Source organism: Bombus terrestris, chromosome 6, assembly GCF_910591885.1.
Source record: "Bombus terrestris chromosome 6, iyBomTerr1.2, whole genome shotgun sequence".
Classification (NCBI taxonomy): domain Eukaryota; kingdom Metazoa; phylum Arthropoda; class Insecta; order Hymenoptera; family Apidae; genus Bombus; species Bombus terrestris.
This window is the reverse complement of record NC_063274.1, coordinates 887,956-900,133: the sequence shown is the minus strand read 5'-3', so window position 1 is coordinate 900,133 and position 12,178 is coordinate 887,956. Positions and strand designations below refer to the sequence as shown.

General features: G+C 44.0%; 1 protein-coding gene across 2 annotated transcripts in view; it reads left to right on the top strand.

Moving 5' to 3' along the window:
• Positions 1–11,792, top strand: part of LOC100643268 (zwei Ig domain protein zig-8) — a 59,213-nt gene extending 47,421 nt beyond the window's left edge. For both annotated transcript variants that reach the window (XM_048406353.1, XM_003402839.4), the window contains exons 5-7: positions 5,948–6,075; positions 6,912–7,080; positions 8,373–11,792. In XM_048406353.1, coding sequence (XP_048262310.1) covers positions 5,948–6,075; positions 6,912–7,080; positions 8,373–8,461 — 386 coding nt within the window. In that variant the 3' untranslated portion in view covers positions 8,462–11,792. The remainder of the gene's footprint in view (positions 1–5,947; positions 6,076–6,911; positions 7,081–8,372) is intronic.
• The last annotated feature ends 386 nt before the right edge of the window (positions 11,793–12,178 follow it).

Sequence of the window (12,178 nt, the reverse complement as noted above, 5' to 3'; positions counted from 1 at the left end):
CGTTGTCGCGGCAATGCATCCCGTTCTGCCTTTTATCTCATCGACCACGAGACGAGTGTTTTACTTTATTTCGCTTTATTTTATTATATACGCATAGAGTATAATTCGACTACCGTCTAATAAAACCGCGAAGCGATCGTTTCTCTTCTAATCTAGCGTTCGCCAATCTTCCGAAACTTTCCGTCGTATCTTGCTGACGCTTTACATCCACTAACCCTTTCATTACGTAAGATACACTATGTACCAAAGTTGGTTTCACGGTTATGGTGCAAGTTGTGCAGGTAAGAAGACTTCTCGAATTTCGAAACGATAATAAACTCTGTAATGCCCTTATCCAACGTTACGAAGCGTACACGGCAATTTGCGCAACAAATAAAACCAATCGGAATTCTCTAAACCGCACAATGGATTCGAAGCGAGTTGTAGCGAGCGGATCTTATTAGAGTACGAATATTTCCACGGCTTTTCGAAAAGTTAGCCGAGTACTTGGAGCGGGCATCTTGGCATTATCATGGTCCTTTGTGCGAATGGCTCTTGTTGAACAGTTCCGTCCAAGTTCCCTTGTGACCACTGCAGAAACGTTGGCTACGGAGTGCCTCGTAACATAGAACGCGCTGGGCTGTCCAGTTTCATGCTCGAGAAGACATTTTGATCGTGCATGCCCATTGAACGTGGCCAACCAGCGCCTTATCTCTCCGTTAATAAGTTATTGGCTGCTGAAATATTCACACCTCGTTCGAGTACCACTTAGACGAAAATAATGTATCCGTTTTACGAACGGAACGGTCCGGTCCGTTCGTTGATTCTCAAATATCTCTTAATTCCGAAGCGACGAAAAGTTTTTCCAGGCCGTTGACCACCTGCGAGATCAAATTTCCATCGAACGCGTTCAAACAGCCGTTGGTAAGAAATTTGCTCGCGCGTTTTCGCGCCGGAATTTTTATCGAAAGTACACGAACTTGCGATTTTGCCACGTCAAATTTAAGATAAAGCTTTAATTTGAATAGAAAGTACGTCGACCGGGGTAGTAGACGACGGCAAAGGTCGAGATTTATAAATCGTTAGCTTTCGTTTCGGCTTAGCCGAAAATTTCTCGAAACTTTTTCTCAGTTATCTGTAGCCCGCGAGAAGGCAGCAATTTCGCCAATCTGTGATAAAGCGGTCCGCCTAAACTTTCCTCGAAATGGAATCTCCCGACTCGGCGCGATGAGCCATAATCTTGTCTCGCTTAGTCTTATTAAGATTTTTTTCTGCTTACGCTGTCGAAAATAAATTTTTTTTATCGGGTAGTTAATTTGCATGAGTTTATGACAGTTTATGACGTAAACTCTGCGATTCGAGCTGACGACGGAACGCCTTGCGCCAAACTACCAAGCGATCTTCTTGCCACGGGATTTCGAGTTCATCTCGAGGCAATTACCACGAAATCCAGATCGAAGCAGCCCTCTCTCCCCGTGCGAAAAACGGACGAGACGAATTCTCTGTGGACGATGCGATGATCAGAGTTGGGCTCGATTTCCGTGGCCGCAAGCCGTCCTAGGGACGCGCGAAAGCTATCGGTCGGTGGATCCGAACGCAATCAATTTCTATCGGTAATGGCGTGGACGGAAGATTATTATCGGAGAGAGGAGTGTTCGTGTCGGTGATAGAAGGGCTGGGCAGAGTACGTGAGTCGTGTCGTGACACGGAGGATATGGCGCGTAACATATGGGAATCATAGGTTCTGAAACCGTAGGAGCGGCTCGAACGGTTTCGATCGCAATGGTCGCAACGCGATGCAACGCCGCGACGCGACGAAGCGTTGCTAATAATACACGCGTCGCGTCGATCGCACGCTTATCCTACGTTAAGTCATACTCGATACCGCCCCGCCGGTTCTGTACATGTCCGTCGGGTGAACGTCCTCGTAGACCAAGTCCGGCGTTATTGTCCTTCCGAACACCGGTCACGACCTTCAACCGCAATGGAAATCGCTTTGCGACGTCGAACCTTCTGGCTAGCGCGGAACGCGGGGCACTAGCCTTCGTTATCGATCGCCGACTCTCTTTTCACGTACCGGAATAATTTATCTACGCCTCTGGCTGATGTTCCAGTCTCCAGTCACGTCGTGACTCTGACACGACGGTCTCTCTGTATTTCCAGATGAAACGAGGCTACGTAGCGAATCGAACGATTTCACGCGCGCTTCGCCTTCAGGAATTTTTGCCTCGCCCTTTCGTACCAGCTTCGTTGATAAATTGCGAGCAAAGTCGTTTTGATGCGCGAAACGATAGCCCTGCAGAATTACGAATATCGAGCTTTCTTTGCTCGCTGAAACTCTTAGGCTAACTTCTTCGTTAACAGCGACGATCTCGATTTCTCACTTTTTACGGACAATAAATTTTCACACTCGAGGAAAGAATCGTCTGTTCGTCGTGGTATTCGTTACTTTCGTCAAAGTTGCTCCGCGCGTAAAAGTAAAATTCGTTACGAAAGTTACGTTTCCAATCTCAACGAATTACGAAGAAACAAAATTCGAAATACGGCATAAAATTAGGCGAAAGGCAAATAGGAAGAAAAGCGAGGCGAAAATATCGTTTCTTAAAAAACGAATAAAACGCTGGAGCGGGAGGTTTTAAAGCCGTGGAATCGAGTTGATTAGATCGTCGGGATTTCGGTGTATCAACGTCGAGGAGAATTCTATTCTTGCCGGAGCGTCGATTTACTATCCACTTCCACTTGTTAGCCTTTTTTGCGAGCCACTGGGAGCACCGGTGATTCAATTGCGGCCAAAGTCGCGGTCGAGTTAGGTATCCAGGGCCTCTTCGATTTATTTCCTGTCGTAGCTCCGAGGCCAAATAAACATCGACCGGAGATCGATGGTTTGGGTAGATATTAATTCGTCGAATTGGACGAACCTTAGAGATTCTGGCCAAACCCAGTTACGCAATTATCGAAACAAACGTTCTCGATATTTAAATTTTATCGTTTTGAACTTACCTCGAAAAAATATCCATGTTTCGTCGATCGAAGTAAGTCGGAGAAAAAATTTCGAGTCGAAAGCCTCTTAAAAAGAGCAAACGTTCGTCGAAACGGACATCTTCCGCGGTAAGCGACATCGGTGACGAACGAATCGATACGCTAACAGGCAGGCCTGTCGAGCTTTCAGCGTAATCGATCGATCTCTTCGCGTACAAACGTCGATGAATTCCCTATGAGACAGCTACCAAAGAACGGATCGATTATTCCTCAAGGAGCGAGTTCTCGAGGTATCGCTACTACAACGTAAACCGTCTTCCGTACCGATACTCGGCCCGGTGTTCCTTCGGTCCACTCAAAGTTCCCGGAGGAGAAGCAATACGCCGTTGAAGGGTCACCGCGACCCTTAACGCTTAAGACTTCTTCAGAGGAAGCCAAGATCTCTCGCTGTTGTCAAGTTTCGCTAAAACGATCGCCGATCGTCCCTGTTCGGACAGTGCGCAACTTATCGGCCGGTTCGATGGTTCTTCGAAGAACGTCGAAATCTTTGACGCAGCGACGGTAGCTCGCGCTTTTCGAGTCTTTTAATTCAATCCAGGAAAGATTTTTACGTCTTCGAGGAGCGAACGAAGCAATTCCCTCGGGCGTAAGCCGACGCTGTACGAAGCAATTTGCGTCTCGGCCGAATAAGAAGCAACTCTGTTTACAGCGAAAACGTATTTGTTCGAGAATGTACGACCCTCTTAAGACAGCGTCGTTGAAAATTGAACACGGAAGCGAGAACCAGGGGTTGGTCAGCAAATCATGACTGACCAAAGAGAATTCGAGAAACTCGAGGAATCCCCGTAGCCGTCGTAGGTGAACCGTCGCGCGAATAAACCTGTTATTCCTTCCTGCAAAATGCCACGGGAATAACAAGACCGCACCCGTGAGGCGATTACCACTGTCGATGTTTGTGTACCGTGTACCGTCCTGTCAACGGTCAACCGTCTACCAACGAAATTGCAGTCCCGGGAGCAAAAGTCAACGATCATTCCATTCCGTCAGGAAAATAGCAAAATCTGAATTCTATTTGCTGCTACGCTCTTCCTAACGTGGATATTTTTCGCATCGTTCGAGCGACATAATTCTGGCTGTAGCAGGCTACAGCAGGAACATCGTTCTCCGGTGGATTATTTCACCGCGATAAGTTTTTATCGTTCTATCGTTATACGTAGCAGGTGCAGCGAGAGTTTTATGGAGCTTCCGTAAATTGTTTGCGAGAACGTTGTATCGCAGATATTGCGGTGCATTTAACAGTCGAAGGACATGCTACCGGAGAGGAAACGAAGGTGCCCGAGTTGGCAGGACGACCCTAAAGTTGGTCAGCAAACCAAGGAAATCCGGAGCTCGAGCTTGTCAGATAATCCAAACTCTACATCGAACGCTCAAGAAACGTACTCCTCCTAGCGCATCCGTAATCTTAGGTCTCTGTGTGACAATTGTACGATGAATTACGGCAACGGACAAACTCGCCAGAAACCTAATGTCAACTCCAGAAACCAACGCGAAATATTCGCAGCAGTAGCAGCAACGAAATATTCCCTGCGGCTTGGAGCGGCAGCGGCGACGACGCCAGCAAAATCCACCTGTTTATTCATAGCCAAGTGCGATACGTTCGCTGCCGCTGCGAATATTTTACATTGGTCTGGGGGCTCCTTAATTCTATTTCAGCTTTGTTTCATATTTCGTCCTCCCTCTTTACGTGCTCGAAATCCACGTTTAACGAGTCACACGGTATAGAATAAGTTCCGATAATTTCTCTCGATACGAAAAAAGAAGCAAAACGCGGTGTGCGTTATACCGGTGCTAATGTAATCTATCGTCGTGGAACACGTGCTGCCGTTACGAATATCTCGCGTTGTTTCTGCGACTCGTTCGAGTAAACAAAGCAAGCAGAAGAGCAAGCAGGATAAAGCAAAACTTATTAACTTAAGATTCCGTAGCGGCTGTCCGAAGGAAAGGTTCGTCCGTTTGATCAAATTTATGTACGTCGTAATGCTCGCAGAACACGAGACGTCCCATCAAAACGATTCGATAGACGATACGCTTTTCCGAGCAAGTAGACGCATTCCGAAGTAGGCGGTCTTTCGTTGATTGTACGCGACGCGAATTCTTTCGAAGGGAATTCCGACTTATGTAGAATCGATCCGATCGGTATTCCCTCGGTCAACTCCTGCTTTCGAGAAACAGTATCGGATATATCGTATCGAGAGATCTTCGTCCGCCGTTATTGGATTTTATTCGACGGACCAACCTTCTCCCTGTGTCTAACAATAAGATTGAATTTGAGCACTCCGGGGCAAAAACAAGCGTTTCCCTTCAACCGTTTCTTTTTGCTATTTAAGAGAAACATCCAGACCGCTATTCTTCCTTAACGTCCTTTATCCGATTTCGATCCTTGTATCCTGTCTATAAATCTAATAGGATCATCGAGTCATCGAAGGGATTGCCACGCGTAATAATCGAAACATCTATTCACTGGTTACGCGGTATAGTCGATGGCGTTACTCTCGACAAGTAAGTTTGAAATTTAGGTTATACGATATTTTAAACACGGAAAGGTCACGAAACACTGTAACCGAGCCTCGCGAGTTCGGTCTCGAGTTGCTGCTGTACGCCTAAAAATATCTTTCATAATTTCTAACGTATCGTGGGAAATCTTGGGAGATGTAGCGATTTGCACTACCGACGATATATTTTAAATATATGGCTAGATATAAAATGAAAGAACGTAAGATCTCTCGCTAAGATCGATCGTATCTCTCGGGTCAATTAATTTTCTTCAGAATTTTTTTCTAATTTCCCTCGCTCGTATATCCTCGTTCATCTTCCCCACCTAACTCCTCTTCATTTTCTTCGTCAAAACTAAACAGATGTCTTTCGGTTTGTACGCGCGTGCCCATCGATTTAACCAGTTAAGGCAATAAAGAGTTCGTTCTGATCGCAGAGCCGGTCACCGAGATCGCCGGAGCTCCAGATCTGTTCATCAACAAGTACAGCACGATCAACCTCACGTGCCTGGTCAAATATGCTCCCGAGCCACCGTCCGCGATCGTTTGGAGTCACGATCACGAAGTAAGTACTCGCAACGTTTTCCTTTTATGCCCGTCAAAAGCAGAAGACACCGAAGGGTTTTCAAGTTTTCGCGCGCTAACAGAGAACAGCTATTCTCGCGATAAGCTGATACATCTTTCGCGACTAACGTCGTTCTTTGTAACGTTAAAGAGGGGTCGCAGGAATACGTGTACATTGTACACGCGGTTCATTGTTATCCTACGATATCGATTATCGCCGCAGTCAATAGCGTTCCTACGAGCCCCGTTATTTACGAAGCTTGCTAACAAGCTCGCGATTGTTCCTGGACAACGATGCGTAGAGGGGCAGCGTGTAAATAAAGACGATTCGAACGTAAATTATTCGTGACTGAGATAAAGCTGCCGTTGATCGAGAATCGAGGCATGTCGTTCGCCACTCGGAATTTATTAGGAAAAGGCCGTCGTATTTCTCCTCTGCTCTTCGGTCAGTGTATTATAAACGACCGAAAGAACGGTAGTCGATCAAAGAGGAGTAGACAAACGCGATCGAAGCTCGCGTTCTATCTTCGTTTTCAGTTACTTTGACTAAATCGTTCAACTTCGTTGAAAATACGAAGAAGAGAAGAGGAAGAGAAACGAAGAAAATATGGAAGCGAAAAGTAGGCTCGAGGAGACGTTTCGTAGGTAGTCGGCATCTCGACGTAGGCTGGAAACGTGTTTTAAAGGCATTTATTCCGCAATGCATTTCGCCACTCGAAAGAGACACTTCCTGTCACCACTTGTTCCCTCGTCTGCTGCGCCAAGTAGCTTTATTCGGTGGTAGTCACGTTACGAGGTGGATAATGCGACGCGCTGTCCGTCTTCTTTGTTTCGCAGGCGATTACCTTCGACACACCGAGGGGTGGCATCAGCTTGGTCACGGAGAGAGGACCCGTGACTTCCAGCCGTTTGCTCATTCAGAGAGCGATCGAGGCAGACGCAGGCCTGTACACCTGTTCGCCGAGTAACACCCATTCCAGCAGCGTGCATATTCACATCGTCAATGGTAAACGAAAACATTGATCTTTGTTTTAATTGCACCGCTAATTCGATCAAGTGCAATTGTACAAGCTCTCGTACAGACAGTACCAACGTTTGGTCGCGCTATATAAAACAATATGTCGTGTCATTTCCCACAGTCCTGTTATCGAAAGCTACGTCGTCTTTCCCATTCCGTGGCCATATCCTTCTAGAATCCTTATTATTTTCAACTTTCGACAAAGTCGTTTCAATACGCGTCCAAAACGAAACGAATAAGAAGCTGCGAGAGGCACTGAGCTTGATAAAAAAAGACCGATAATCGTCGATTGGTCCCGAGGCAACCTCGTGAATTAGTTTCGTATCGTCTGTACGTAACTTTAGAATATAACGCAATGGGCCTCAAATATCGCCACTCGAAGCCTTGCCGAACCTAAACCCCGTTGACACATTTATGATTTTGGCTATTGATTCCTCTATAAACTATAAACAAGTTACCGTTAACAAGTATAACCGTTTGGTACTGTTATTTTATTTATTTATTCATTTATTTATTTATTTTGGTACTTTTATAAAGGACGCGAATGTTTCCAATTTCATTGTACGCTGTTTATTTGAAAGATATTAAAGACGAAGGTAATCGGTCGTGGTAATTACTTAAATCGTTTGTCGTAACACCACATTACGGAGCTATACGATATTTTCTTCCAATTTTTCCTGCTGTTAGTCGCCGAAATCACTTTGCATAACATTAACCCAAATAGCACAGCGACGCCCTAAATTAAATATCTCTGTGTTTTAGTTTTCGAGATGCAGGCCGACGTTGTTACGATAACCCATTATCTTGATTCGTTTTATTCTCGATGGCGGAGGCGTGCGTGCAAAACTGGGTACAAACGAGTTTCGTAAACCGCGTAATCAAAATGAAATCTTCGGTCGCGTACATGCCGGGGCTCTCTCGCGCGACATCGGGAGGAAGGAACCGGCAAACTTGCCGGGAAGAGTTTGTTGCGAACGAGCGCAACGCGTTACAACCAGTTTCAGAAGTTCCCAAAATTTCATTTACGCATCACTCAGACATATTAGAAGACGCTGTTCGCGTACAATTACGTTTAATTGCATAAAGCGAGTGGAGATGTTCGTCTAGCTGAGCGTGGCGTGGGTCGAGTCGCGTCGAGTCGCGTCGATCGATCGAAAAGTCGTCTTTTTCTCGAGAACGCGACAGTTTCGCCGTGAATGTTGTTTCCAATGTAATTCATTACGGTTGGCAAAATGGAAACTACCTTTTTACATCGCATCGTAAATTTCGGTTTGTTGCAGAGCATCCAGCGGCAATGCATCACGGCAGCGGCGGCGGAGTGGCTGCGACCTTACTTACCCTCGTTCTACTTCTTTTCATGATCATTTAGCCGGTGCTTGATTTTCATGGAAGGTTTTAACCGCGACGCAAATTGCGCGTTAGCGAGCCGCGGCGATCGAGTTCGTCTTCGTTCAAACGACAAACCAACGTCTAATTCGTCTAAGCGTCGTCGTCTGCATAACGATCGTAAGAACATGTTTCCGAATAAGTTACTTTCTTCCTTTGTCCCTTGCGAGAACACCTTTATGAAAATACTCGATCTTTTAGTTGTGTTTCTTGTTTCCTGGTTCAACGTTATACCGTAATGTCTAGCGACATGCAACCTAATTTAAGTGATTTCTTTCTGACATTGCGACAAGTACTAGCGAATGTTTTCCAACTCTCCCTTCTATTCTCTCGCTGTCTTTCTTACGATTTCGCGCGGCAATCATCCTCAACGATTTTCGTACACATTTAACGCTAAACCGGTACGGATTCGACAGATGAGTTTCCATTGTATCGAGTCTTCTGTCCTTAGTCCGTCTCCTTTGGTCTTTTCATCAAGTAGATACGTCCTACTCGCGGCAGGAAATCTTTCCTGCTTTCTTCGGCGTTAGCTCGAAACGCGTTCGCTCGAATCGGTTGCGCATATATGTTAAAGAACGTATGATCCGATAATACGCTTCTACGAGTTAAATTGTTCGTAGTACTATAGAAAATCGTCTCGTTGTCAGTCGTTATCGAATCGTTAAAAACATTTTGCGAATCGATTAAATCTCTTTAACGAGCCTTCGCGATGATTTTCTGCGTAATTTTACGATCGAATGGGTAATCGAGTTACGGTAGCGCAACTGCTACCGAGACTGGATATAATTAAACAAAAACTCGCTCGAAATGTTGCCACGGCGTCCAATAATAAACTCGCTTCAGTCTCGTGTCGTGGCAACTTTCGCCTTGTTTTCGTCTATACGTTTCTATGCGTTTACCTCGAAAAGGATATTGCTATCCTGACGAACTTGTTACATACTATTCCTGTCATCGGGAAATACAATCAACGCCAGACGCAAGAGCGTATAGTCTTCCGCGTCTGTCGCGAATAATCGACTTACGAGTGCGAACGAAAATTCATTTAGAAACAGAAACTACTATAAGCATGTTGCATATCAGAGAGAACGTTTTACGAAAGTTTCGAACGAGACGTTTATAGATCATCAAAGAATTTACGTAGACCCGATAGAAACGAGAGACTCTAAGGGAATCTAAGAAGGAAGATAGAGATGAAAGGATATTGGAACGTAAGTACATATACAATATATGCGTAAATACGTATCGCGTAAGTGCAACGACGTTTTCGAAATTTTCTGTGTCACGACAGTCGTATCGCGTGAACGTTTTAAATGGTCTTGATTTAGAAACGATGTGATTCGACGTTGTTTTCATTGCAAGATCGTAAATCAGTCCAAGAGCGCGCAAACGCTTTGTCACGCAACTTTTTTCCTTTATTCGCGCGATAAAAGTTTGTTTTCGTGGAATCGCATCGTAGAAATCTACGAATACGTTGCAACGATGCGCGCGCCAGTTTCTTTCGAAGGTATTACGAATATAAAGGCCAGTCATTCCGCCGCAACTCAGTGCACGGACAATTGTGCCAGAAATTTGAATACGAGTTTTATTTCGGAAATAAAAGACTGGATCAGCGGTAGAGGTCGAGTGCACCGATGCGCAGTACTGGTTAAAGAAAGAGAGTGTTGCCAGGAATTAAGAAAAGAAACGCTGAAACAGTTTACCCAAAAGCTCTGCGGGGCTATTCGTACCGACTACTTAATTTTATTCTTTTATAGGGAGAAACCTCTAAACCATTCTCATTAAAGCTTATTTCCGGGGTAAAGTTATTACGTACCATTTTCGCGGATATTTTCGTGCGGATGCTCGAATAGAAGCATGCATACGAAGCGAATAAATTGCGTTACGGCGGATTAAATTTAGAATTTGTTACATGTTTGTATTGCCTACCGTGCACATACATTTCTTTGCGGTAATGTAAATATTCGTTGTATCGATCAGTGTAACTAGCATCGCGTTCGCACAATGTATAATAACATTTGTTGCTTTTGTTACGTTCTTTTTTGTTATGCCTAAGGGACCACGAGAGTTAAGTAAATATAGATGGTCCAATTATTCTCATCAAGTTAGTGTTTGAAAACGAAAGGCCGGGTGTTTGCGTGAGCAAAAACATCTTCTGGTTACGTATATTATATACGTAACAAAGAAAACGCGTTTGTTGCCAAGAAATCGTACCAACGATTCGTCGAGTTCCGTGTAAGCCTACCTCTTTGTGTTATACTTATTATCCCAGAGTGATATCTTTCCTCCTCGAACTAGGTTTTCGACGACAAACATATCGTGTTCGATTTATGGCTATCGTTCGTACAAAATACCCACGAGAATCGGTTAAAATCTTTCTTTTCCTTATCAATCTCCCAATAGCGAAAATTCAGAATGTATAGGAGAAAAGCTCGCCTTAGTTGGTATGTGTTTCCCACATGGACATAATCTCTGGAGGAAGTACTCGTTCGACGACGAGGAGAAGCGATGTACGATCGGAAATCTGGAATAACGGGGCTATCTAGTAGAAAAATTGAAATCGCTAAAATCAACGAGACTCTGTTGTTATCGTATTCACATATCATTGCGAGCATTAAATCGTTGAAACGCACTAAAACGTGGCCGTAGTAACACGTTGAAAGGAGGATTGTTGAAAACGAACAATTTTTGTGTAGCTCAGGCATTAAAAATATTCATAGAACGTCGTTCTACTAGTTTTCAAGGAATTATATAAGCACAATTTTTTCCCGGCAACATGATGAAAAAGCTGTAAAGAAAAGGGAGTTGCAGTATGAAACGAACAGGCGGAAAAATTGATAACCGTTAACTTGAAACGACGATAACTTTGTATAGAATGATATCCTATAAAGGAGGAACCGAAAAATCTCCATTTGTTCCATCAGTTGGTAGGACTTGTTGGCAGCAAACGCGTAAAACGGAATGTGAAATTTCTCGTAAAGCGTAAAGGTTTTCGGCCGAATCACAGCGGACACATAAACTTCATCGTATATTTCACGTTATATGTATATTTACTCGTAACGCAGTACGTTAATTGTAAGCGTTTTTACGAAGCCGGAAGAGCGACAAGAGTATCTATCTAAACATATTGTTAGCCGTTAAAACGGATGTTGATCCGATATTTAACGTGGTTAGTCGACGGTTATAATAACTAGCCATTACGTCTTCTTCGTTTAAGAAATTTTTTACAAATGTACATAGTTAAGGACCTCGAACTTTATAGCGACGATTCTTATTCTCTCGTTGTAGCAATTTATTAAATTAAAAAGGAAATCTGACCCATTCGATGTTATTTCTGAAAGCTATTACAACGAATGACAACGTACATGCCATATCCAATTCCACGTTTAAAGTCTAGCACGGGGTAGCATTTCCTAGTAATTCCGTTAATTCCTAATCGAATATCAGATTTATATCCTTATAACGCTGAGATCCTTTAAAAATACACGTAGTATCTAAATAGTTTAGAGCAAGGACAAGAAAGGATGTTTTATTTGAAGTTAAGTTTAGTTTTATTTTAACAAGCAATACCCAATACAAAAACCAATTACAATATCTTCGTACGTCTTATTGTCGTCTTTTGTCTTCTCAGGTCAAAAATTGCTAATCCTCAACCTTCGCATCCTTCTGCCACTCCTTTACTCATTTAGCTTTAACGTCCCCA